This window comes from Camelus bactrianus, chromosome 25 (genome assembly GCF_048773025.1).
Source record: "Camelus bactrianus isolate YW-2024 breed Bactrian camel chromosome 25, ASM4877302v1, whole genome shotgun sequence".
In the NCBI taxonomy this organism is placed as follows: domain Eukaryota; kingdom Metazoa; phylum Chordata; class Mammalia; order Artiodactyla; family Camelidae; genus Camelus; species Camelus bactrianus.
Genome location: NC_133563.1, coordinates 29,930,571 through 29,957,970, shown reverse-complemented (window position 1 = coordinate 29,957,970; position 27,400 = coordinate 29,930,571). Strand labels below are relative to the sequence as shown.

Genomic DNA, 27,400 nt, shown 5'->3' with positions numbered 1-27,400 from the left:
CTCCAACTCAGTAGAATGAGCATATAATTGGGGCATCGTCAGTGACAAGAATGAACCACCCACACACAACGATCAGGATGGATGTGGCAAACAACGTTGAGGCCAGAAGCTGCCCTCACCAAGAAGTCACCTTTGATTCTCCATAATGTAAAAAAATAGGGAATCTGTGTGGTTACCAGTCAGAATCATGGCTACCCAAAGGGGACCTGGAGGGGAGGCTCAGGGAAGGACCATGAGGCACAGACACTGCTCTTTATTTTTCTGGATCTTGGTCACAGGTTTTTTTCAATTTGTGAAAATTTATTGAGCTGTTCGCTGCTGATAGGTACACTTTTCTATGTCTGTGTTATGTTATCCTCAGTGGAATACTGATAAATGTGCAAACAACTCTCAAAAAAAAAAATTAAAGCCCTTATTTGTAGCATTTGCCAATTCCCAATTGTCAATATTTCTACCTGGATGATTGCAAGCTACCAGTGTGATGTCACTGAATGTCGTGTAGGTAAAAGAGGCAGACCATCCTTTGTAATCCCTCCTCGCAAGTTGGTTTGAACCAGCTCTAGTAGACCACTGGTTATACTTTGACAAAAGTTCAAAAAAAAGAAGTCTAAATGCTGAAGTTGGATAAGGGCTGATGAAGGTAAGCGCCTTCTGACCTAGCTACCTGTGGGGCCCCCATGCTAGCAACACCCAACACCTACCTCCTCACCTCTCTCTGCTCTTTTTAAAAAAATGTTATAACAGCTTTATTGCAATACAGTCCATACACCATACAATTCACTCATTCAAGGTGTACATTTCAATGGTTTTTAGTATATTCACAGAACTGCACAACCATCACCACAATCAATTTTAGAACATTTTCATCACCCAAAAAAGAAATCCTAAACCCATTAGCAGTCACTCCCGTTTTCCTCCAACCCCTGGCAGCCACTAACTTACTTCCTGTCCCTGTAGAGATTTGTCTCTTTTGGAAATTTCGTATCAGTGAAAGCATATAATGTATGGGCCCCCTGGGACTGGCTTCTTTTATTCAGTATGTTTTCAAGGTTTATCCATGTTGTAGCATATATCAGTATTTCGTTTCTTTTTTATTGCCTAGTAATATTCCACCGCATCACTAGCCTTCCTTTTGTTTATTCATTGATGAGTGTTTGGGTTGTTTCTACTGTTTTGACTGTTATGAATAGTTCTGCTAAGATTGTGGATAAGTTTTTGTGTGGATATATGTTTTCATTTCTCTTATACATATACCTAGGGGTTGAATTGCTGAGTTGTAGGGTAACTGTGTGCAACCACCTGAGGAATTGCCAGCCTGTTTTTCAAAGCAGCTGCACCATTTTGTATTCCCACCAGCAGCATATGAGGGTTCCAACTTCTCCACACCCTTAACAACCCTTGTTATTATCTGTCTTTTTCATTACAGCCATCCACGTGGGTGTGGAGCAGTATCTCACTGTGGTTTTGATTTGCATTTTCCTGATGACAAATGACGTTGACCATCCCTTTGTGTGCTGGCTGGCCATTTGTATATCTTCTCTGGAGAAATAGGACCCTTGCCCACTTTAAGATTGCATCAGGTGTCTTTTTGTTATTGAGTAGTAGGAGTTCTTTATATATTCTAGATACAAGTCTCCTAGCAGACCTGTGCTTGCAAAAATGTTCCCTCGTTCTGTGTGTTGTCTTTTCCTTCCACTCTTTTGAATATGCATCTTGTCCTCAAGAAGATGGAACCACAGCCTTCAAAACCCAGGCAAGTCACCTAAATATGTGACATGACCTTGGGTTTTTCTCCAGTAACACTGCTGTTCAGGCTACACTGAGCGTTTCTGGGGCCTCTGGGAGCACAGATGTGGGCACGGGATTCTGTGGCACTGGGTTTGACATGGCGTGTCCCCCTCGTAGCTGAGTGAACGTGGGCAAGCTAGCTGACCCCTCTGAACCTAAGATTTCTCATCCATGAGATGTGGATACTACTGCTGCCCTCGAAAGATGGACAGACAACAGACAGCTTGGAACATTTTAGAATAGGCCTTGTATAATTTTTAACTATGTGCCCATTCTACTTTGATAAATTTTTTTTTAAATACCATGTAAGACCTGTATCTGGTCTGGTATCAGTTAGAGGCTCCGTGAATGATCATCCCCTCCTTCACCCTGCTGTTTATGCTAAAGTACTCGGCACAGCCCCCCAACCCTGCACCGCCAGAGTCTTCTTAATTGTTCGGAGCTGCTTTTAGTAGAGGAAGCTTGAACCTGCCACCTCTTAGTGTGGTGGGGAGGACGAGAAGCTAAATGTCACCGCTTTTGCTTTTATTATTATTCAATCAGAGACAAACAAGTGTTTCTTGGCTTCTTGGGCAAATAAAAACTTTACCAACAATAGAAACCAAAAGAAAGTGTCTGTTTGCTGTCCTTTCAAGAGGAAGTAGCCTTTGGGCCCCAGTAGGGGTTTCTCAGTCTCTCCCGCAACATCACAGCATCCGCCACCCCACCCCCCAGAGCGGAGCCCAGCTGGGCGTCTGCACCCCAAGCCTGGGGCCTGGTCTGCTCCGAGTCCCACCTCGCTGACGATGCCCTCAGCCTGCTTGCTGCAGAAGTCAGACTGCGAGGGGCCCAGGAAGAGGGGCAGGATCTTAGATCCCGGGGAGCAGTTCTGGTGGTTCTGAAGCTAGACTTCTTTAACAGACAGGTGTGCTCAGGGGTCAGGGAGGCACTGCCAAAGATTGAGATGTGAGTTTAAGAACAAAAATGAAACTCCGGGTGTTCCTCATCTCTGCCCCTCCGGGCCTTAACAGTAAAGTCACTCCCTGACATGAGTCAGGCTGGGGAGTCCTCGTATCATGATAAGGCATCACCTCTGCTCCGAGAACCCTCCCTGCCAGGTCAGATTCTTGTGGCTTGAATGCACCCAGCTCCCTGTGCCCAGGATGCCCGTGGGGCCAGGAGGTCCTCAGGGAGCCAATCCCAATGCAAGTACCCAATGCTCCCCTTCCCGCTGCCAAGCAGCCCATTGTCTCTGTTCAATCTCTGCGTGTGTCTCTCTTTCCCTCGACATAACCTGCGGGTCTCAAACTTGAGTGTTGAAGATGCAAACCCCACATCCCCGTCTCCAAGGCTCTGAGTCAGCAGGTCTAGGCTGGGGGGAGCTGGCGCTCAGCATCGAGTCAGCAAAACAAATGCCTTCAATCCTTAAATAAAGCGACTTCCAGGAGGGGGGCAGTCTAAACTATAACAATCCTTTTGGTAACACATAAGAGTAGGAGGAGGGAACTAGCTCAGTGGTAGAGCGTTTGCTTAGCATGCCCAAGGTTCTGGGTTTAATCCCCAGCACCTCCATTAAAAAAAAAAAAAAGTGGCACAAAAAATTAGTACATTGACCAAAATTTTAGCTCTTGAGAATTTTTCCTAAGAAAAAATTCTGTTATTTTAAAAATACACATGACTGGTAAATTAAGGTGCATCCACCCAATAAAATAATATGCAGCCATAAAAAAACGGAACTATAGAACATGCAAACATGCTCAATATATGATGCTTCAGGGCATAATCTAACAACCACCAACAGGGGACGGATTTACGAAGGTGCGGTGCATCCTGACAATGGAGCGCTAACAGCTGTCAAAAAGAAGAAAGTGGAAATTCTTCACGTGTCAAGAGAAAGATCTCCCTTACATACCTGGTTCATACCTGGGAGAAGTCTGGAAGGATTCGAGTGCCACAGTTCTGAGGTCAGAACTATACTCTGTATTTTTTCACATATGTAATTTATAGATTATATATCACGTAGATAATAAACTGCTGGTGACAAATCTTGGCTTAACCACTTTGGAAAGTGGGTGGTAGTATTTAAGAAATTTGAAGCGACGCACGTCTACTGATTACCCGGCCACTCCCCGCCTGGTGCAAAGACTCTTTCCTACATGTGCACAAGGAGACATGGAAAAGAAAATTCCTGCAAAAGTACTGTTGGGAAGAGCAAAATATTGGAATAAGGCAGATGTCATCCACAAAAGAATGAATAAGAGAACTGTGTTAAGGTTATACTGTGGATCACTACCCAATGTTGGTGAATTCTCAGAAAGAATTAGCCGGTTTCTCAGGTATGTACTGTGTTCTGTTCTTCTGCCTGAGGAATGATCTCTGACTTCATGGGTCCACACTCTCCTGGGGGACTGCAGGGAAGAGAGCGTGGGAGACATGGAAAGACTCCGTGGTTTTCACTCGGTGGTAACGTGCGCTGTGAATCACTGGAGTAGACATGTGGCGACATGAATAAATCCGGTTGAGCAAAAAAGAAAGTTGCAGAAGGGTTCATCCAAAGTAAAACCATTTATATGAAGTTTTAAAAATCTACAAAATTCTGCATGTTGTTTATGGAGACATGGGGGTGGTTCTCCCAAGCTCAGGGTAGCTGTTATGTGGGGAGGAGTGGCCGGAGAGCCAGGGCCACAGAAGGTGACACAGGACTTCCCCTCCGCAAAGAAAAGGAAGGAAGGAGAAGATCTGATACAAATATGGCCAAATGTCAAGACACCAGCGCGCATGCGGAGCAGGTAGGACTAGAGGGGGCCCTGGAAGGAAGCCCGAGTTGGGTGCCAGGGGCCAGGAAAGGGCTTTCCTCGAGGGCAGAGCCCCAGGAACAGACAGATGCTCCTTCTATCACGGAGCTGACACTCCTTCCCAAGTTTAAAGAAATGGAAAACCAAACTGCTTTTCTTTCCTGGGCTAAGCTGCAGTCAGGCTGGCCCCTCCCTGCCCTCGTCCTTGCCTGCTCAGCCTCATCTCAGTCGGTTTACTCACTTTTGCCCCTTGTGGTCCCTCCTGCTTGGGCAGTTGCGGCCAGAGGCCGCTGAGAAAGTCCATGGGAGGCCCCGTAAAGCACAGCTGTTCAAGCTCGAGGGCAAACTTAAACAGCCCGGGGGCAGAGAAAGGTCTGTTTTCCAAGTTCTTCCAAGATAGACTCACAGAGCACCTGCTGGGTGCCAAGCTGGGCTCAGGTACTCAGAATAGCACAGAGAATGAGATGGACAAGATCCCCATTTTCCAGAAGCTTCCATTCAGTGGGAGGATACAAACTAAATAAGCAGAGTAAAATAATGCCCAATAATAAGTTTCCTGGCGAATATGAAACAGGATAATCTCACAGTGACTAGGGTCACTTGGTAATCCCAGAGAAGTTTAGAGCCTTCTCTGTTTTCCTCAGCAAGGTTTAAAATGAACTTTCATTAATCCAAGAAAAAAAAAAAAAAGTTTTCAGCTCATGATTCTCTTTCACAGAAAGAAGAGGGAGTTGAGGTGAAAACAGTGTCATTTTTCCAACTGTTAGTTGTTGGAAAGAATCACTTTACTCTTTCTTGTCCTTCCGAAATACCTCCGGTGTGCCAAGAATGTGACTTTTATGAGCTGTATTTCTCTAATGATAATGCCTGTTCTTCCCCTGTCCTTGCCACGAGCAGTTAGCAACAATTACTGCAGGAAGAAACCGGTTCTTTCTCACACAATCAGGTGGCCTGTTCAAAGATGCAGTTTTTTAAGCTGTAAAACAAAAATATCAAGGGAGAGTATGATGATTACAGGAATTTATTTCTTTTAAAGGCATTTTTTTTTTCCTTTTAAGGATTAAAGGCACAGAATCATTCCTTCCTCTTTCCAGAAATGTTCCATGAACACTGTTCTGGAAAGACCACAGTGTGTGGAGCTGGGATGCAGATGATGGAGATACCTTCCTGCATTCAGTCTCCTGACCATCGGGGCCCCAGACAGCCATAGTAGGAGACAGAAAGCGGTAGGTGCTGCCAGAAAGGCATTGCCAGAGGGGTTCAGGGCAGAAATGAGATTGCTTCCAGCAGGGACAATCAAGGCACACCGTGGAGCTGGTAGCAGTGGGCTGGGCTTCGAAACACAGAATCAGAATCTAATCCCAAGTGAGAGGCACAGAGGCTGGGGGCACGACCTTTTTTATCTTCTCAGGAGTCACCATTCTTCCTGCTGCCTACCATTAAGTGTCTGAAACAGTGTTTCTTCTTTTTTTTTTTTTTTTTTTCCGGTGAAGTCTGGAGAATAAACCCAGTCCTTCTGATCCAACCTTGGCTGGAAGTCCACCCTATCTATTTTCACTGGTAAAACCTCTTCCTGTGGGTGACCCTACCATCATGATCATGGGGTCAGCCAGCGACTCGGATACTAGGTACATAAGGGTGCCTTTGAATTCTAGAGTTGGTTCTTGTAATGGAGCAAACCACAGGCATCGGGGCTGGAGATCAGGTTCAAGTCCGGCTTCTGGTGTAAACAGAGGACATGGGGCACATGACTTTGACCCTCTGGCCAGCATTTCCTTTTCCGTCAGACAGTAGTAACAGTACCTGCCTCACCTCGAGGAACGGGGGTTGGAGGGCGAAAGGGAGTGTGCGTAAAATCCATCTGTAAACTTTTAAGCCCCGGGGATTATAAGGTCTGCTTATTAGCTATTTTTATAGGCCCCCTCTTTTATCATCCAACAAAGTTGATACTCAAGGAATCATTGGATGGTCACTTAATCCATTTATACTCATAACTGGGCACGCAAAGCAATTGCAGTTTATTGCAAAAATGTGCATGTGTCAAAGACAAATGTAAAGGGTACAAATACACGTGGCATTAACCTTTCGAGGATTACCTGTATCATTTGTCACCTCCCGGACTTCATTTGTTTATGTAACCACAACTATTGCTATAAATCATCTTTCTCAGAACGCTTAGGGGGCCTTTCCTTTTGCATGAGTGTGACAGCTGAGTGACTTTTACCAGTGCACTTTTCCCTCCAAGTAGTAATAATGGAAGAAGAGCAGCAACCACAAACATCCCTGGTCCAGGATGGGCTCCAGGCGGCACTAAGCAGCTGAGCTGTATCACTGCCTTGAAACCTCACCGCGGCCCTGTGAGCTGATCACCCCCATTTTCCTGATGAGTAAACTGAGGCTTAGAGAATTTGGGGAGTGCCAACTCCTGTCTCTAAAACTTTTGCCATTAAAGCGAATCAAGTCAGATTCTCAATAGCCACAATGCTTCCAACTAGAGCCCTCAATTAACTGTGTGTTTGTGTGTGTGTGCACGTGTGTACACGTGTGCATTCCTTCAGGCTCAGTCAGCTTCAAGAAAAAGAGATAAATGACTAGATAAACTTGTTTTGAGAATTCCTTCCTTTTTACCCCATTTTATTTATTTACTGCATGAATGATTCTTTAAATTCTGTAGTGCTTGGAGGAGGGTATAGGTCAGTGACAGAGTGCGTACTTCACATGCACAGGGTCCTGGGTTCAATCCCCAGCACCTTCACTAAAAAAAAACTAATTAAAAAATACATAAATAAACCTAATTACCACCCCTACAAAAACAAAAAAAATTTTAATTAAAAAAGAGAAAAAATTCTATAGTGCTTTACAAGTTTCAAAAGTTTCACACACATGATTTTATATAATCCCATGATAACCCTTTTTTCCCTTACCCTTATATTGCCCCTCCCCCTTCCCTCTCCCCACTGGTGACCACTAGTTTGTTCTCTATATATGAGTCTGCCTTTTTTTTTTATTCACTAGTTTGTTGTATTTTTTAGATTCCATGAATAAGCTATATTATACAGTATTTCTCTTTCTCTCTCTGACTTATTTCACTCAGCCTAATGCCCTCCAAGTCCATCTATGTTGCTGCAAATGGCAAAATGTCCTTCTTTTTTATGGCTGAGTAATAGTCCATTGTATATATACACCACGTCTTCTCTATCCATTCATCTGTTGATGGACACTTAGCTTGCTTCCATACCTTGGTCCTTCTTTTTTTCTTTTTTTAAGTACAGCTTGAGGGGTGATGCTAGAGTCAGTCTGTACCAGTGGTCCTGGAGCACTTGTCTCAGTTCATTCACTCCTATTCACACATTCAGCTCACTTGTCTAGCCCCAACGGTTCCAGGCACTCTGTCCAATACACAAAAACAAAAAATAATGACTTCAAGGAAGATGTCTTGAATTATGTTCAAGAGAATGGATGCAGGCAACCATTTGCTTACTACATGGCCTTGGGCGAGTCATTTAGACTCCTGGGCCTCAGATTCTTCATTTGAAAGGTGAAGATGACAACGGCGCCTACCGCTGAATGAGATCCTATACGTCAAGCACTAAGCCAGGCGCATCACATAGTAAACGCTCCATGGATACTACCTGTTGACACTCAGCCTGGGCGCAGCCAGCTCACCGGAGCCGCTGGTCTCCGGGCAGCCACACACCTAAGGCCCATAATCCTGGGACTCTCTCTGGATTAACTCCAAGTGCCCAGCTTCTCCTGCGCCCAGGCCCTGTCCCTGTGGCTGGCTCCGGTCCCAGTGCCCACGTTGGAAGGCCGGCTGTGGGCATCTCGGCTTGGTCTCCAAGGAGACCATTTATGTAAGTTGAAAGCATGTGAACAATTTCACATGTATTTTATAGGTGTGGGCCTCTGTTTATGTAGTAAAAGTGCAGATGTATTTAATAAGCCCTGGTATGTGCGTCCTGGGCCAGACTCTCCTTGGTGTTTTGTAAACAGCAGTTCATTTAACCTCCGAACAACATGCTGCGGTGATCTGATTCACGTTCCCAGCTTGCAGATGAGGCCCCTTCGGCCCAGAGAGGGTAATTATGGGTCAAAGTCACACAGCGAGGAGGTGGCAGAACCAGTGTTCCCACCCAGCTGTTCTGGCTCCAGAATCCATGTTCCCTAGCGCCGTTCTGGCTCTTGGTGAGAAAAGTAAAGACTGAAGTGAGACATCAGCTACCCCCAGAGCACGACGGGGAGAAGAGGACACAGCGAACCCCAATTCAGTCTGTTAGGTTTTGGCTTGTATCCGTTTTCCGGAGCTGACGTAACAAAGCGCCACAGACTAGTGGCTTCAACAACAGAAACTTATTTCCTCACAGTTCTGGAAGCTTGGCGTCCAAAATCAAGGTGTGGACAGGGTTGGTGTCCCCTGAGGTCTCTCTCCCTGGCTTGTAGATGGCTGCCTTCCCTCTAAGTGTCTGTGTCCTAATTTCCTCTCCTTAGAAGTACGCCAGTCATTGCGGGTTAGGGCCCACCCTAATGGCCTCATTTTAACTTCATTATCTCTTTAAAGGCCCAGTCTCCACGTACAGTCACATTCTGAAACGCTGGGGGTTAGGACTTCAACAGGTGAATTTAGGGGGGAACCAATCCAGCCCATAACAATGGCCAAATGATAAAATATGACAGAGCTAATGGTGGATACATGGTATTTGTTTTGTTTTGGGTGGGTAATTAGGTATATATATATATATATATATATATTGTTTGTTTGTTTGTTTGTTTTTAATGGCGGTACTGGGGACTGAATCCAGGACCTCATTTATGGTAAGCATGTGTTCTACCACTGAGCTATAACCCCCTTAGTACACAGTGCTTGTCATATTAATCCCTACACTGCTCTGTATGCACAAAATATTTCATAATAAAAAAGTGAGTGTGGTTGATAACAGCACTGCGTTTCAGCAATGGTGGTGACACACTGGGTGGGAAGGTGCAGGAATCTGGGAAGGAAAACAACAGCCACCTGCAGCCTCTCTGCTGTCCCCATCGGTCTCCTCAGCCCTGGCTGCACATTAAAAGCACCTGAGAACATTTGGAAGTCTGAGCCCCACCCAAGATCAATGAAATCAGAATCCTGGGCAGAGCCTCAGTTATTGGCGGGTGAACAAATTCCCCAGGCGATTCTAATACACACCAGGGCGGAGAACCACTGCTGGGAGCCCGCGGCTCTCAGACCTTAGCTACCCAGGAATCACCTGGGCGGCTCGTTAGGCTCTAGGATGCTGGGCGCTGCCTCCAGGCTTCTGAGTCGGTAGCTCTGGGATGGGGCGGAGATGTTGTGGTTCTTATCAGTTCCCAGGTGATGCTGGTGTGGTTGATGCAAGGGCCGCACTTTGAGGACACTGCTCTGCGGGGCTGCACGCTGCGGACAGACGCCTGTTGTCTGACAAGTACAGGGCTTTATACAGATGGGCATGGGAATGCCTAGGAGGGGTACCCCCTCCAGCACATCCCCACTGCTCCCTGTTGCTCACGTGGGCAGGTGTCAGTGGCTGGACCTGTCAGGTAAGGCATCCCTCTCTCTCCCCCATTCACCCATCAGTACATCTTTTTTCAGTCCCCGCCAAGTTTCGGGTATCGTTCTAAGGGCTGGGATTGCAATGCTGAATCAGACCTAGTGTCTGCCCTGGAGGAAACAACACTGAAGGGGAAACTCTCTCTCACACTCTCCTTCCCTTCCCTCCCGTGTGGGTTTCAGGCTGTCCGTGGCCCCCAGCCTATTGTTTAAGCCTGTGTGCCATGGACATCCTCACGTGTGTGAATAAAGAGGCAGGATACAACACTGTGCTTATAATGCGATTCCTACTGTCTTAAAACGTATTTTTAAAAGACTGCGAGACAATACATCAAAATGTTAAGAAAGCAACTGTTGACCCTGGAAAGGGCATGATGGGTGAGTTTTCTTTCTTAGACTTTTCTCTTTTGATTTTTCTATAATGAACATGTATTACTTTTATAATTAAAAAAACTCATATAAACACCCTCTTGCCCCGTGTGTGTATGGGTGGGGGGGGGGGGTGTGTGCATGTTTGTACACACACCTATACTTGTGGCCCAGGGTAGAGACGCTTTATGCTCAGAGAAATGACTCACGTTAAATTTAGGAAGTGGCTTTATTTCAGTGTGATCAGAGGGGAGACATTTGATTTCTCACAGAACATGTCACTGATACAACATCGCCACCTCCACATAATTGAGTTTTTCTGCACAACGAAAGTTGACCCATTTACACAGCAATTCCCCAGCAAGTAACTGCTTAACAGCACTGTCTCTAAAACAAATCTCTCGCAGCTTTTTTCCAGGATTTAGACTCTTAGGAGAACGTGCAGGGCTAGCTCCCCCTTCCCCCATCCCCAGGACGTGATGCCGGGGAGAATGCAGTATTTTCGCTTTGCTCTCTTGCACTGAGTAGTAATTGTCACTTTCCAACAGACCAGTGTGACAAGCCATGCAAGTCCAGCGATTCCCAGGAGGGGCGGAGAGGGGCGGAGGGGGCTGCTTCTGCTTGGATCACATCGCTGCCGCCTGCCGGGCGCTATGAGCCGGGCACGTGTGAAATCCCTCTTGCCGTCGTGCTTTAGTTTGTGCAGGTCCAAGACTCTAGAGTCCAGGTGTGCTTTCTGAAGTTCCTCCGCGAACTTCTTTGGTTCCTTTTCCCCATGGCCCCAGGCTCTGGAAGACTCTGTATACCACATAGAAAGAGCCACAACATTTACTAAGAATCTTCCAGGTGAAATCCTACCTGGGCTCCCCCAACTCTGTCCCCACAACAACCCCACGGCGTAGATGTCATCGTCACCCCATTTTATGTGACGAGGGTACAGGAGGCACCGAGGGGCTGAATACTTTCCCCAAGTTCCTGCAGCTGATGAGAACTAAAGTCAGGATTCGAATTTGGGTCTAACTCAACCCTGAACTTTTCCACCATCATCTTTTTTTCTCAGAAACACGAATTAAGGTAAAATAATAATAAAAATATTAATACCCAAACTCCATTATTCCACACTAATTCCTTTCCAATTGTTGAGGGATCCCTCATCCAAACTGGCTCCTCACAAGAAGTTACAGTGCCCGTTGCCGCGATTCTGACGTTTTGGTTCATGTGTGCAGCTCTGCTGTGGCAATGCTGAAATACTGAAAATATGCTGAAGGTCCCATTTACTAGCTCCCCTCCTCCCCTCACCAGGTTCCCCACCCTCTTTAAAATTCAGGTGAAATTCTCATAACCTATAGTTTACTGTTTTATTTTTGTTTTCTCACTGACATATAGTTGACATACAATATATAGTTAACCATTTTAAAAGTGAACAACTCAGTGGCATTTAGTACATTCACTATGTTGTGCAACCAACCACCACCTGGATTTGTTCCAGAATATTTTCATCACCCCAAAAGGAAACCTTGTTATCTATTGAGCAGTTGCCCCCCATTCTGTCCTCCTCCTGGCCCTCGGAACCACCACTCACTAGCTTCTGAAGGCCCAGTACTGCATGCCCGGGTTAGGCTTCCTGTCCCAGCCTGAAGTCTGTCCCAGCTCCCTCTCCACCTCCCTGGGCGGGATTTTCCAACCTGAAGGGGCCATCCGAGCCACCCGCAAGCCCCTTCCATGCGGCCCTCCTGCCCTCCCAGGACAGCAGCCCCTAAGAGGGCTCGCGCTTGGAGTCTCCTCCCTTCAGTCTGTTGGTTCTGAATGGCCAGAGGTGTAGAGACCATGACAACTGGGTAAGTAGAATGTCAATGAGTTTGCTTGACCCCAGTGGAAAGTGGAATCTGCTTAATTGCAAAGTATGAACCAGCAGGACAAAAACCCAGCCCCTGTGTCTCTCCAGTTCTACCATTTGTTACCATCTACACATAGTAGCATTCACTCTTGGGAAAAAGCAGACGCTCAGCAGGGAAACACATTTTTGAGGGGCCTTTGCTTCTATGATGGAGAGAACAGCTACTTTGCCTGAAAGATGAGTGGACTGCACGTGCTACGGGAGGACAGGATTCTAAAACACATGTGCTGGTTACAGTGTAGAAAACATTCAAAACCCATATCTCCTGTAGCCTTCTCAACAACAGAAAATAATGGTATTATTCCCATTTTGCAGACATGGACATTAAAGGAGTCAGAAGTGAAAGGACTTGCCCGGGGGGCTGCACAGCTGGAAATGGCAGGCAGGCCTTCCTGACCCCAAAATCAGTGCTCTTTTCAGGGTACTGGGTGTTATGGACTGAAGGTTTGTGTCCCTCCCAAATTTCTATGTGGAAACCTAACCTCTCATGTGATGGTATTGGGAGGCGGGGTCTTTGGGAGAGGAGTGGGTCATGAGGGCAGGGCCTTCGTAACTGGGATTAGTGTCCTTATAAAAGAGACCCCAGAGAGCTCCCTCCCCTCCTCTGTCATGTGAGGACACAGGGGAGAAGGCCGTCTATGAACCAGGAAGTGGGCCCTCACCAGATACGAGACCTGCCAGCGCCTTGATCTTGGAATCCCCAGCCTCTAGAACCGTAAGAAGGAAATGTTGCTGTCTAAGCAAGCCATCCAGGCTGTGGCGTTGTGTTACAGCAGCCCAAGCAGGCTGAGACGTGGGCTTCCCCTTGCCCTGGTCAGGGTTGATTCCCCAGGGAAACAGAGCAGGTCACGGCCAGGGAGAATTGCCAGGGCTTTCCCAGGCACCATCCCTAGGTTTCCACTTGCTTGAATCTGTCAGATCTGTCAGGGCCTGATTGAATGAGCCAAAGTCAGAGGCCAGAATCATCCTCTCAGCCTCCCTGTATCCGGTGAGTAGAGACACCTGCATATGAATCGGACCTCTCATCCCAGGCATTTCTGAATTCAGTGGAGTGCAGAAGTGTGATCCATGTCCTCATTTACTCTTCCCTGCTTCTCGACCACCCCCTACTTTACACACTATGTTAGTCACACTGAGCTATTTGCAGTCCCTAAGCAGGCCAGAAAGTTCCTACCCCCATGCTGTTAACAATTACTGTGATGATAACAATGGTGATACCTCTCTCCTGTGTCCTATTAATGAGCTAAGTCCTACACCTGAGCTATTTCATTTAACCTGTTCTCCCCTCCCCCCACAACCTAATGAAGTTGTTATGGTCAATCCCATTTCACAGATGAGCAGACTGAGGCCCAGAGTGGCTGAGTGCCGGGCTTTGAGCCAGACAATCTGGGTTCATGCCCAGCTCTACCACTATCTAATTAGTCTGCTCTTGGACAAATTCCATCTCTCTTCCAGCTCCAGTATCTTGCAAAACACTGAGCATGATGAACCTGCCTCATGGGGCTGTTGTGAGAATTAAATTAGATGGGCACAACATTTGGCACGTGGTCAGTATTTCAAAAATGTTCAGAAGTATTCTTGTAAGTGGCCAAGAAAGAAATTCAGCTCAGCTCTAATTCCAAACCCTGCTCCTCTTCCTGTTCCTGGTTCAAGACCCAGCTGGTCTACCCCTCCTCCCCCCATCCTTCACCACTGCGGGGGAGGCATCCGTTCCCCTCTTTTGGGGATGAGTGCACTGGTGCTCAAGCAAGATTCCAGGTGCATCTAATGCCGCTCAGAACTTCTAGGAAGGGTTTTCTGATATCCTCCTGCTATCCTTTCTTTGCTCCTTTCCCTTCCAAGTTGAGTAAACACCCTTTCCCCTCTACACCCTGTCATCTGTGCCGCTTTCTTGCAGATCCAGAATCACGTAACACCCCATCTCCCCCCCAGAACCAGGAACCTCTGGGAGATCCTGTTGTCATCCTATCATCTCTGTATGCCCCCAGGTCCTAGCACAGGGCCTGGGCAACAGAAGGGCTTCAGAAGGGGCTTGCTGAAGAAACAAGTGGGTTATAATCAGGTAAGTCAGCACTCAGTGTCGTTTGGTCACAGCCCCTCCCCACCAATACAAACAGGAGAGCTGGAGGTGGAGGGTGGAAAGACAATGGAAGCTTTTGAGGGTAACTCTTCATGCCCTGCTAGAAGTCAGCGGAAAGATACTTTCTTGTCTGTATGCCTAAGAAATTTGGCTGAATTTCAATACAATGAGAGGATGGGTTTGAGGGCTGGGGGAGCAAGGCAGAGAGAAGAGGAATTCTCAGTTTCCTAGGCATGTCCTGTTACGGGTAGAGAAGTACATTCTTTGCCATTATAGACAAGGGGAAAGATGGAGTCTCATAACGCTTGAAACTAGAATTACAGTGAGATTTGTGTCTGGGAATTTCTGTTCCAGAAGTCCTTGGAGAGCCTCCTATGACAGCACACACACCCCCACTCTCTCTCCCCCGACTTTGCTTTTTTCCTCCTAGCACTTGAGCACAACCAGACACATCAGATATTCATTCACTGCCTGTCCTCCCCATGCCCTCCAGGCAGGTATTTTGTCTGGGTTCCCAGCTGTGTCCCCAGGGCCTAGAACAGCCCTGGCACTTAGTAGGCCTGCAGGAGTCTCTGTTGAAGGCTGGATGAATGATTTGAATGTACAAGCTCTCCCTGCTCCTGCTGCCAGGTGGGCCGGGCAGGATCAGCATCCTTCCCAACGTACAGGTGAGGAGGCAGCAGACCGAGGGCCAGGAACCGGGCTGGCCTGAAGGTCGGGGACACTCAGGTGCCCTGTCCGATGGGCTGTGTGCGACCTTGGGCCAGCCTCGCGCCTTCCAGAGCTGGAGTTTTCTCCTCTACGCCGCCGGGAGGGCGCCGGGCCCCCCAGGGCACCCCTCGCGGCAGCTCGCCCGCCTGCCGCGACTTGCCCAAGGTCACCCCCGCCCCAGCCACGACGGTCCGCCGCGGGAGGGCCTGGGGGTCCGCGCCCGGACGCCGGCTCCCCCGCCCCCGCCGCGGGGTTTTGGGGTGGGGGCCGGCGCGGGGCGGTCCCGGGGCGCCGCGCGCGCTGACGCCGGGCCCCGCGATGCGGCGGGGACGGGGCGCGGGGGGAGGCGGCGTCGGCGGGCGTTCTCCTTTTGTGCGAGTGCCGGCGGCTCGGCTTCTCGAAGGTAAACAGCGTTTCCTCTTCCTCCTCGATGCGTCTCTTCCTTTTATAGTTATTTCTCGCCTGGCACTCGCCGGGGCTGCTGCTGCTGCTGCTGCTGCCGCCGCGGCGGGGGCCGCTCGCAAACCTGTGGCGGTGACGTGAGACCGGCCAACCCGGAAACGGCGGCGGCGGCGGCGGCACCCGAGGCTCCGAGGCTCCGAGGCTCCGAGGCTCCTGCGCTCCAGCGCCCGCGGCCGCGCTCCCCTTGCCGCTCCCCTGGGCCGCCAGGTACGTGCCCCGGGCTCCGCTGGCGTCGCCGCCGCGGCCGCCAGGCTCGCCCGCGCGCGCCCTGGGAGCCGATCTGCACCCGGGGAGGGCGTGGGGTGCGGGGCGCGCGCGTGGTGGGTGCGGGGAGAGGTGGGGTGCAATCCGGGCCACGCGGGGCCGGGCGCCCAGCGGTTGGAGAGGGGGCGCCGCAGGAGTGGAGGCCCCCCCGCGCGAGGGGCGCCCCGAGGAGGCGCCTCGGGTGGGCTGGGGCGGGAGGACGCGAGGGGCGCACGCCGCGGGGCAGCCGCCCGGGTCCACCCAGCTGCGGGGAGCGCGCAGCAGCGCCCCGCGCCGGGAGGGAGCGGGTGCCCGGGGTAGCTACTCCCCCGCGGACCCCTCCTGCGCGCCAGGTTAGGGCGCAGGGTCTGACCCCGGGCTCCGTGCACCCCTCCAGCTAACTTCCATTGGAGGCTTGGAAAACCAGTCTCAGAATTGAGGAACTGGAGGGGGTGAAAAAAAATCTCCATTGGCTTCAAGACTTCCTCCTAGGGTAACCACCCGCCTGTGTTTAAAAAGCACTTCCTCTTTGCCCTTTATCTTTTCATCATTTTTTTTTTTTTTAATGGAAGTTCAGTGTTAACGGGTGGGTGCCCTTGCAGCCTGCAGGGCTTTCCTGGGGCTGTGGACACATACCATGGGTCTCGAACCTGTGTGTCCTGTATTGGCGGTGGGAGGAAAGAGGAACCGAGGGCTTCCCTTACTGGAGCCCCGGGGTTGTGGAGGGGGGCGGTTTTGATCCTCACTCCGCCGCAGAAATGGAGCCGGTGGGGGAGGAGTTGAGCGGGAAGGAGGCACCGCAGGGTAGTGTCATGTGGAGTATGCACCTATGTTTAATTCCTGACTTTGCCACTTACTAGCTGTGTGACCTTGGGCAAGTTGCTTGCCCTCTCTGAGTCTTAGGTGCCCGTCTGTAAAATGCGCTGCTTTGAGTTGGGCCTGGAGAAAGTGAGCGTGGATTTACTAGCCTGGAGAGGGTGCAATGGGGAAAGTGTCATTGTTAGTCATCTTTAATTTCTGCCTCCCCACAGTCTAGAAGGGGGAACTGGGGCACATGGGAGGCTCTCCATAGATATTTGTGAAATGAATAGGTGGATGGTGACTTTTGAGAAGGGAGTGGGTGGGTGTGGTTCCAAATTTTGGCTTCCCTGCCCTGTAACATCCATTTCCCAATCCTTGGAGAGCCCCATTTGGCCACCTGGGATACATGTAATCCACCCCCTTCCCGAGGAGGATTATCTTGTGAAAATATTGACTCCTTATGAAAAGGAGCTTAAACTCTGACTTTGAGCCTCCCCTATTCTTGGAAGATTGCATTTGGTAGAAATGAAAAGGAATCCTCGTTTTGATTGCCACCACCAGATGACTGGCTGGGGCGGGCTGCCAGGGCTGACAGCTGGGCTGACTTCCCAGGCCTGGGGGTTCCTGTAAACGTGGAGGAAGCTGGGGGAAAGGTGGGCTTTCTCCCTGGTGGGGCAGGCAGAAGTGGTCTGCTGGCCCTGAGTTTTCTTCCTGGGGAGGCACGTTGTAATTTGCATTATCTGGATCCTTACTGGATTTCAGGCACGGGGCAGGGGGAGCCTGTGTGATGAGGAAGGCTAGGGTGGGTTCATGCACCAGGGTGCTAGGATGTGGCCTTCAGATAAAGGCCCAGTATGTGTTTTTGCATTTCACGTTGGGAGATTCTCAGGAAATTTTGTGTTCTCTGATAGCCATCCCTTCCTTTCCTTTCTTAGCTCCCAAAGGCTTCTGTGTCCCTTTCTTAGGATCCTTAGCTGTGTGTGTGTGTGTGTGTGTGTGTGTGTGTGTGTGTGTGTGTGTGTGTGTTTTCCCACTTCTGGAGGACACGGGATGAGCCTGAGGGCTACTGTTATTTTAAGAAGCAACAGCAGGCACCTCTGTGCGGGGCCAGCTGTGGTTAAGCAGGTGCAGATTCATTTTTAAGATGTAGAGTGGGCGTAGTTACCTATGAAGTAGAGATTTTATTTTCATCTTACCACTTAGAGAAAGTGCAGGACTTGGCCCGAGACCCTCGCCGATTAAGCAGCCAATTCAAGGTTCTCTCTTGAGTCTTCCATCTGCAAAGCTCTCTCCCTCTTTCCTGCAGACCGTGCTCCCTTCTGAATGGCCTTTGTGTTTCCCCTGGCACCTGGCAAGCTGTCTGGCATATGCTGGATACGCAGCACATTTTTTTTTGACAGAATGAACAAAAGTGTGAGGATTTCCCCTTTGCTCTTTATGGAGGTACAGTCTGTCTCCACCTCAAGGTCGGTGCACTGGCCCGTAGGTGACCTTGATATTATTCTCCGCTGGTTCCTGCAAGTGTGTCTTGATTCTCTCTTGTGGAATCCCAGTCCCCAGCAGCTCTTACCTCAGAACCAAGAGCCCATGGCAGGAGGGACTCCTGAGGGACGCGGGTGCCAGGAGGTTGTGGCCTCACGCTCTGCACCACCGCTGTTCCCTTGATTGAACAGACCACCGTCCTGTGGCTTCGCGGTCTGGGACTTGGCCATCTCCAGCGAAACCATCTTCCAGTGAGGGAGCATTGTGGAAACAGTGTGGTGTCAGTGAAAAATCAGATTTTAAATTGGTACACTTAATGAGATGCTGGCCTGAGAGCCTTAGAGAGGTCACAACCTTCTTGGAACTTCCTTTTCCTCGTCTGTAAATGGCAAAATCATCCCTGCCCCCTCCCATCCAGTTCACTGGGCTCCTGGACACGAGGACGGGATCTGTAGTCACACCTCACTTGCCCTTACTGCTGTGTGCTGGTCACCAAGTTTCTTCTTTACCTCTTGGAGCCTCAGTGTTCTCATTTATAAAATGGGACGATCTATGGTGGGGGGGTGTATTGCTCATTGCAGTGTCAGTGAAGCTCTTAGCACAGCCCCCCAGTAAACAGCCCTCATCCTCAGTGATTGTTGTTAGCAGCAGCAGCAGTAATGTTCAATGTGTCCTCAATGAGAGCATAAGCATCTCAAGGGCCAGACCCAGCTCTCTTTTTTGACTTGAATTGGAGCTTCTTGAGAGAAGTGAATTGAGGAAGGGGGACAGGGAAGGGCCAATTTTATTCTTCTGCTCCTTTCCTGTCTGGGACACTTGATAAAGTCCTGATAAAGGAAGAATCATCATGATCCTGTTTTTCATCCATTTCTGAGGGTAAAAGGTCTTTTTTCCTCTTGGTCATAAAGTCCTCTTTTTATATGCCTGTGACATTCATGTCATATCTTCTCATAACCTTCACATCCACTCCTTCCAGATTTCACACAAGAATTGACCCTCCTAGATTCTCAGATGGACAAAGTTCCTGTTGCATCGGTAGAACTTTGGGAGTTACGTCTTTGATGCTCTTAAAAGGGGTGATTGGCCTCACCAGGTTAAAAGGAAGGTAATAACTTTGTAGCCAGGGATGGATAAGGTTGACGGCAATTGTATTTCCCCCTCTCATCCTTTTCTGCTTCAGAGGTGGCTGGGTATGGGTTTGTGGGGCAGACTGTCTGGGTTTCCAGCCTGGCTCTGCTGCTTACTGGCTCTGTGACCTCGGACAAGAGACTTCCTCTCTCTCTCTGTGCTTTTGTCATCTTTCCAGTGAGGAAAAGTTACCACCACTTGGAAAGGTTGTTGTGAAGATCAACTCAGAGTTGATATGGGAAGCCTCTCGGCACAATGCATGGCGCATAGTAGGTGGTCAAGAAGTATCAATTACTTTCCCGCCACCCCTGGGCTCTCTGCATCCCGGCTGTAGTCCCATTGTCCTGTCCCTCCATTAGCTGGGCTCCAGTTCCCACTAGGGATCAAGCCCTTGGCTGGTAGCTTCTTCCTAAATTCAAGTTCAAGCTTCCATGCTTTCCCAACCCACCTGCTGACCGACCACATTATGGTGCTTCCACTGAACCGAGAGGTCCTTGCACCAGAGCTTGTCAAGGAGAGTGAACTGGGGAGTCACTGAGTTTACGTTCTGTCCCATAGATTTTTTTTTTCCCTCCTTTCCGAAGACTTACTAGCTGCCATCTGCTCCCAGAGAAGGAGACATCGTGTTCATAAATACATAAATAATCGAAGTCGACGAGGAGATTTGTTTAAAGAAGTGATGCTGAGAATGAGTTTTATAAATATTTAAGATAATCTGCAACCATTAGAGGAATTGCAGGGTTTATTAAAAAACTGAAAGCATGTCTTGGAAGGGTTCCTTTTCTTTCTAAGTTCAGTGAACGTCAACAGTAGAAAGTAAGGGAAGAATGTTTTCTGAGCATGGATGCAGGGCCCGTGGTGGGTAGGTGGGCTGCCAGTCTGTCTGTCTCTGCTGTCAGGTGTTGGCAGTTGTGCACTCATCCATTTATGGGGGCTGGTGGGTGCGGAGCATAAGGGTAGCCACATCCACAGAACGCAGGGTGAAGCGCCTCAACATCTGGAAGCTGCCCAGGCCTCCTGGAAACTCAGGGCTGGTGGGTAACACACGCCAGGAATCACGCTGGGGGCTGCACATTTCGGATCCCACTCATGACAGTCATTGACAGGCTTCTAGACAGGTTCCTGACACTTTGCCCTGTGATGCTCTGGGCTGTGGACCACAGTTTGAGTGGAGAGAGCTTAGAGGTCCCCACCCCCCCCATTCATTTGGGACCCCAACTGACACTGAGGATACAAATCGGAACATGAGCCTGAGGGCTCCTGGCAGCTGATGGCTTAGTGAGTGGAGGAAGTCACACGATGAGAAGAGAAGATGGTGGGAACGTCAAAGGGTGGTGGAGAAGAGCCCTTCTTTACCCACCGGGAGGTGCTCCATAGCCTCGCAGGGCCTGGGGGTAGGAGGTGGGGGGACAGGAGGGAGCAGGGTGAGCGGGCCAGGCCTTCCCACGTGATGGGGTTTGGAAGGGCTGAGCAGGAACCTCACACTCAGAATTTCAGGTTTTAGGCGTCCTGTGCTCTTAATTGAGTAGACGAGGGAACTGGTATCCAGAGGGGAAGCATCCTGTCCAAGAGGAAAGTCAGGACCGGAACCCAGGTCTTTGGGCTCCCAAGCCGGCTTTTCACACTGCATCTGCCTGTGAACACCTTGGTGCTGGCTTAGGGAAAGGCTCCGAGGCCAAGGGGATCCTGGGGGCTACATGTCCTTCCCCAGCTCAAAAGGTACCTCTGCCCTTGACCTTCCTTTGGCAGGGGACCAAGCCCTTAAAACCCACAGTGGAAAAAAAGGCCCAACATGGGAAAAGTGATGGCTTTGAAACCATGCACCCCATCAGAGACCAGTGCCTCCTCTCCCCACCTCCAGCCAGCATCCTCTGATAAGGAGGGGAAGGACAGGGGGTGCAGAGGAGTTAAGGATGGGAAGAAGCTTGGGCAGCAGAAGGAAGAAACGCTCCATCCTTGACTCATTTACTTAGTGCAGTCTCCTGCTGCCGGCTCTGTCTGGCCACTTGGAGCTTGTTGGAATTTAACCCCAGCGTCCACTCGGCAAACACTCTTGGATGGTGGAGCTGAGGGCACCCTGGCCCTGGCCCTCAGCAGCTGTATGACCTTGGGCAAATCGTGATGCCTTGTGGTCTTGGATGAAGCTGGACTTGGATAATTTGCCTCTCCGAGTTATTTGGAGGGCTACGTGAGGTAACGTGCCTACGAGCTGCTAGCAAGTGCCGTGCAGAAACACTCAAAAAGGTATGCCCTCCCCTAAGGACATAGTCACAGCTGGGTGGAAACTGACTTGTCCCGTGCTGCTTCCAGGCCAGGATTCTGTCCTTCCGGCAGTGACATGGGATATGGATTTGAAGAGAGGGCGAGTGTTTCTGTAAGATGGTTCTAAACTGCTGCGATGCCTTTTTGCAAAACCGAGCACTGTGGTTGGCCTCTCTGGAGTTCTTCTTTGAAAGGGGACAGTGACAGGGGGAGAGCCATGGATCTTGGGGCCACGTACATCTTGGCTCACATGTGACTCCCTAGCGTGGAGTCTTCTGCAAACTACCTGCCTTTCCCCGCATCCCAGTGCCTGGTTTTGCACCTCACTGTAGCTCTTAAGTCAGAAGCCAGCTGAATGTGCCTGGCTTAGGGCCTGGTATCTCCCAGATGCTCAATAATTCGAGTCCCCTGTCCACTTAGCCTCAGGGTCTGGGACCTGGGGAGAGGAGCATGTCGACCATGGGAGGCCTTACTAAGCCAGTCTGTGCGCCAGCCCGGCCCCAGCTTTGCTCAAAACCAGAGTTGAAGGAGAATGCAGAAGACAGTGAGGAAGTGAAACCTGGGCAGTAACATCCTGAAATGTCTGCTCTGCTCCCCTGAACTCTGGGTTTATGTACTGCCCTGAGCTCTGGAGGCACCAGAGACCAGCCAGGGGGTGCCTTCAGATCAAACAGGCTGCAGTGAGAGCCCAGGGATGCTTCATGGTCATTCAGAACACAAACAGGCCTTCATCACCGGCAGGGGTCCAGAGGACAGAGCCATCGGGGTGGACTGGAGGGGTGGGGGAGCAGGAGGTGGGGAGAGAGGCAGCGTATCTGACGCTTTGTGTAGCATCTATGGCCTAGGCAAAGGCCTCCCTGGTGACAAAGCTCCCATAAAGGTCATGTTATGGGTTTTTGTGATTTTTTTTTTTATTTCCCTTATGATAACAGCAGCTTTCCCTTATTGAGCATGGACAGTGTGTACTTTGCAGGTTGTTCCTTAGCTTCACAGTAACTGTGAGGCAGGGGATGTTACCCCCATCTTACAGACGAGGAAACGGAGAACACTTAGAGGCTGACGAGAAGCAGAGCTGGAGTTCAAAGGGCTAGGCCAGCTTCAAGGCGCACCTGCTGTTTTTACTACCTCTTTTGACTGTACCTCGAACGTAACTTGCAAAATCTCTGAAGGGAGCTGTCTGGCAGAGAGCAGAGACTGTTGCTGCTGGATGTTGCTGGAAGACAGGGGTGGTTTTTCTAAGCGAGCATCTCGTTGTGATGGGCATCTCCGCAGCCATCCCGGCCAAGAGCCACCTACCGTGAACTTGTCAGCCAAGGAAGTTCAGAATGTATCAGTTACTCTTGCAAGTTGATTCCTTGGGCTAATTTGGGTGGTGAGGTTTTTGGTAAATTCAGTGTGAAACGGATTCATGCTATTTATGCACCTCTTTGTGTGTGTGTGTGGAGGGAGTTAATTAGGTTTACTTATTTATTTAGTCTTAGAGGAGGTACTAGGGTTTGAACGCAGGACCTCATGCCTGCTAAGCATGCATTTTACCACTTGGGCTTTGCCCTCCCCCTGTAACACACCTCTTGATGCATTCATTTGGTGTTGGGATGTGTAGCACATGCATTACTGCGTTACTCTGCCCATTCGCAGCCCTGCAAGAGAAAGGTGTAGGGGAAGGACACGTGCTGTGAGTTCATGCCTTGGGCCGGGTGGTTGAATTTGAAAGGAAGATCCCAGTGTTTGGGCATTGGGCATTGCAGACTTGAGACAATAAAGTGGATACAGGATGAATATCTCTGCTTGTAGCATCCCCCTCATGTGTGAATTTGCCAGAATGGTCTATGCATGTGTTCCCTCTTCCCCACTGTTTCTTTTGTCTGACCATAACTTGGGCATGCTTAAGCTTCCTGGATAGGAGAGTCAAGAATCCATGTTTTCAACAAGCGCTCTCAAGTGATGCTGATGCAGTGGTCCCTGCATCAGAGGGACCCACACATAGCATCATCTTTTGCCTGTGGACTGTCTGTTTCTAACTCTGGGTGTGCTGGGGTGGGGCAGGTGGTGTGAGATGGAAAGGATGTTGAAGCTCACCTTGTCCCATCCTTTTTAGCCATTTTCAGTCCACAGCCCACGCAGAAGACAGAATTTGTAAGGTGTGGGTTGGGAGGTGAGCAGTAAAAGAGGAAGCATCTCCCAGCTGGAGGTGACTGACCTTGGGGCCACCCACCCGGTGCTGAGGAGGTCAGTATCTCAGGAGGGTCAGCTCATCTAGGAGTCCTGCTTGGGGAGGTCTGCTTCTCATCCAGGTGGGTCAGACAGCCAGTGGGGGCCCAGAGAGGTAATGTGAGTTGCCCAAAGTCACAGGAATTTGAAAATCATCTAGGCCACTCATTGAAAGAATGAGCGACCAGGCCAGGGAGGTAAAAGCCCTCCTAAGGGCCACATGGCCAGCTTGTGGCCCAATGGGGAGTTCTTGTGACCAGACAGCCTGCCGCGGGCAGGCGGGTTGCAGAGCCGTGGTGCCTGCCCTGGCGCTCACCCTCCTCGGAGGCCCGGTTTCCTGTTCTAATCCGAAACTGATTTTCTCTGGTTCCTAACAGACAGACACATCCCTCAAGTCCCCAGCGCACCAGAGGAGAAGGAACCTTACACAGTAGTCACATCTCAGTGGTGGGGTCTGGAATCTGTACAGCAGGCAAACTGCGCGGTGAAAAAGATTCTCACAGCCTCCTGGTTTGCCCCTGAAGGGTCGTTTGCACACACAAGGTTTCGTGCGTGTGATGCTGTGTATAACACACGTGTGTAAATGTACAGCATGAACAGTAGTGTACGGTGTACAGCAAAGTACCATGTGCAATACCCCCCAAAATAAAACAAATACATACAACAGGCAAAGTACACTTTTATTATTTACAGGTTTTTTAAACTGAAAAAAGAAAAGGGCATTGGACCCTTTGAGTCTAGTTGAATACGGCTAGGTTCAATGAGCTTGAAGTACAATTGCATTGCATGTTGTGATGCACTGAGGACATCTGCAGAATACGTAGTCGTCCTGACCCAACCGTGTTACTTATGCTACGTGAGAATGTACAGTTATTCCAGGGGGTCTGTCCTGCTTGAGTGTGGTTAACTTTGGTGAGAGTTTTGGGGGGTCCAGCGCCACAGTGGGAGACCCAGTGGACCAGAAGGACCCAGCCTCTCTTGGCCTGGGGAGGCCTGACTCAGTTTTTTGAATAAAAGCAGTCTCTGATCACAACAGCTCCAAGGTTCAGGGCTTTTACGACTGTCATTGTTGCTGCACATCTCAGCGCCCCATCCTGGAGCTGTTCTGAAAAGGGCCCTGGGCCCTTGGGGGATGCCAGCCTTTGGAAATGACCCCACCCCGAGGCCACCCCGGCTCCACCCGGGTGGAACTGTCTCTTTCCCAAGCAGTGTTGCTCAAAGTTTCAGTGGTGAAATGCAGGGGAAGTGTAGAAAAACAAATTTGCATACTTCAGACTTCACTCTCACCCTCTCTCTCTCTCAGAAGTAAATGAGGAATAAACGCGGTGTGACCTTTTGCATGTCCCCTTCCACCAGGGACCCTCTCTCCCGTGACTGTGATCCAGTGTAGTTGGAAAATGCTTCTCTCCAGCTAAACTGATCTTTGTCTCAAGACCTTGGGCATTTAAAACCCAAAGACAAGGAATCTGATCTTTTGTTCCATATCATATTAAATGGGGCAGGAGGGAGGGAGTATTTGATTCCACCTCGGAGCTTTGGAACTGCCACTCGGTAGGGAAAGGTGAAGAGCACCTGAGGGGCACCTGTTGATGTGCAGAGACCAGAATGTTCCGTAAGAGCTCGCTTCAGAGAAAACCCAGTGGGTGCCTCCCCACCCCCACCGGTGTCTCCCCCGAGGATGTCTGTGAACTGTGTCATCCTGGGAAGGCACCTGTATCTTCTTGCTGGTGGCCAGCTGGGTCCTTGATTGACCCTTCTGGGTAGTCATGGCAATTTATGTCCAGAGCCATGAAAATCTTTGTAACCTTTTACCCAGGAACCCCACTTCTGGGACGCCCTCCTAAGGAAACAAACCAACAAATCTGGAAAAAAAGTTGCACAGAGCTCTTCAGCTCAGCTTTTTGGCAGTAACAAAATCAACTGGAGAGAACCTAAGCGTCTGACCATAACCCAGTACTCGACCAGTTTTGCTGGAGCCTCTCAGGCTGAGGGCCAGGGAGGCTGGACGAACCTGAACCAGGCGGTGGTTTACAGGGAAACAGATTGAAAGGAAATGCACCCCAAAATGGTGTCAAAGCTTGTGGGAGGGGATGAGAACGTGGGTGCATTTCTTTTCCTTTCTCCCTTTTACACATTTTCTGTAATGTGGTTATATTGCTTTTATTGGAAGAAAACCCCTTTTTCTCCTTTCTTCTAAGAAACCGAGAACTCTGCTGTCTCCAGGGAAAGAAAGAAAAGCAAAGTTTAGATTCTTTCATACATGGCGGACGACAAAACAGGCCAGTTCCTAAAATGGAGGCCCAGGCGTTCCTGAGGTTCCAGTGAGCACAGGCCTGCTAATAGGAGTATCAGACCCCCCAGCCCTGCGGGGAAGACAGTTAATCATAGTGAAGTAGTAGTTGAAGTAACCTGGGGACAGTGGTGGTCAGATAGAGGTCAAATGAGTTTTCTAGACTCACCACACCCTCTCCTCGAGCAGCTGATGGGTGATTCAGGGCATTGAGAGACCTCAGTAGCAGGAACTCTCTCCGCAAGTCAAATGACATTATTTTCTGGGAAAGGTAAGGTGAGGGACATCTACGTGTGACAGTAGCACATTGTTTTCTGTTTGGGTGATGCCGTCTTCATCAGGAGAAAGCAGAAGTGGACTCCCGTTCGGATGCAGGAGCTGCTGCCGGGCTGTGTTCTCAGTGGAAGACACGGAACCGTGTCCACAAGCACATGGTGGGTGGGTGGGTGGCCGAGCTCCCGCCGGTCGTGGGACAGCGGGTTCCCGGTCTCTGCCGTGTTTAGTCTTTGCCATTCTCTCTTGGGTTCTTTGCCTGTTGTGTGACTGACTTGTCACCTTTGCCTTCATTCTGGAGCAGTTCTGATTCAAAACTCAGCCACTGATTTTTTAATTTATTTATTGGCAGCGCTGGGGCCTGAACCCGGGACCTCGTGCCTTCTCGGCGCGTGCTCTACCACTGAGCTCTTCCCCACCTCAGCCGTTTGTTTAAGGGAGGCACAGAAAAGGTGCCGGGGACCTCGGTGCCAGGTATGGGTGTGAGGACGAAGTGTATGAATTAATTTTCTACTTTGGGTAGAAAATTAAAATTGGAGTATTTTAAAATATTGACTTCAAACCCCAAGATTCATCATTTGCATGTACGTGTACGTGTTTCTGTGGTCACACAGGTGAGGGGGACACGTTTTAGCATCATTTTCGAGTAGCCGTTTATTGAGTGTCCAGAGAAGCCCTTGTTTCCCCCACTGCCTTCCTCTGTTCCACTGGGCCCTCCGCTCCCAGGCGCCTTCCAGAGGAAGTGACTCCCTGCGGAGCTGAGTCCCACCTGTCCCTCCCCCAGTCGCCCCCTCCCCCTCGTAGTTTGCAGGGTATGAGGAAGAAAGTGCAGGCTCTCTTGATCTCATCAACGCTTTGCCAGGAGACTGAGTTCAGCTCAGCAAGTCGAAACAGGCAGCCCATCTTGTTTGGTAAAAGGCTTCATCTTTGGGCGAGGTTGAAGCCCGTGGTGACTCCAAGGTTTCCATTACCTGAAGGTGTGGGTTTTGTGCTGCTGAGCACAGGGCCTGGCTCTCTCCAGGCCAGCTCTGACAGATGCTTCCTGTCACTTCACTTCCCTGTGGAG

At 49.8% G+C, this 27,400-nt stretch overlaps 1 protein-coding gene across 2 annotated transcripts in view; it reads left to right on the top strand.

The window, feature by feature from the left end:
- Window positions 1-15,485: 15,485 nt before the first annotated feature.
- The window catches only part of CYRIB (CYFIP related Rac1 interactor B), a 135,024-nt gene continuing 123,109 nt past the window's right edge, over window positions 15,486-27,400 (top strand). The window contains exon 1 of one of the 2 annotated variants that reach the window (XM_074353069.1): window positions 15,486-15,585. In XM_074353069.1, the coding sequence (XP_074209170.1) occupies window positions 15,501-15,585 (85 nt within the window). In that variant the 5' untranslated portion in view covers window positions 15,486-15,500. Of the gene's footprint in view, window positions 15,586-15,806; window positions 15,852-27,400 lie in introns of those variants that run through there. The other variant, XM_074353072.1, reaches the window with a different exon arrangement.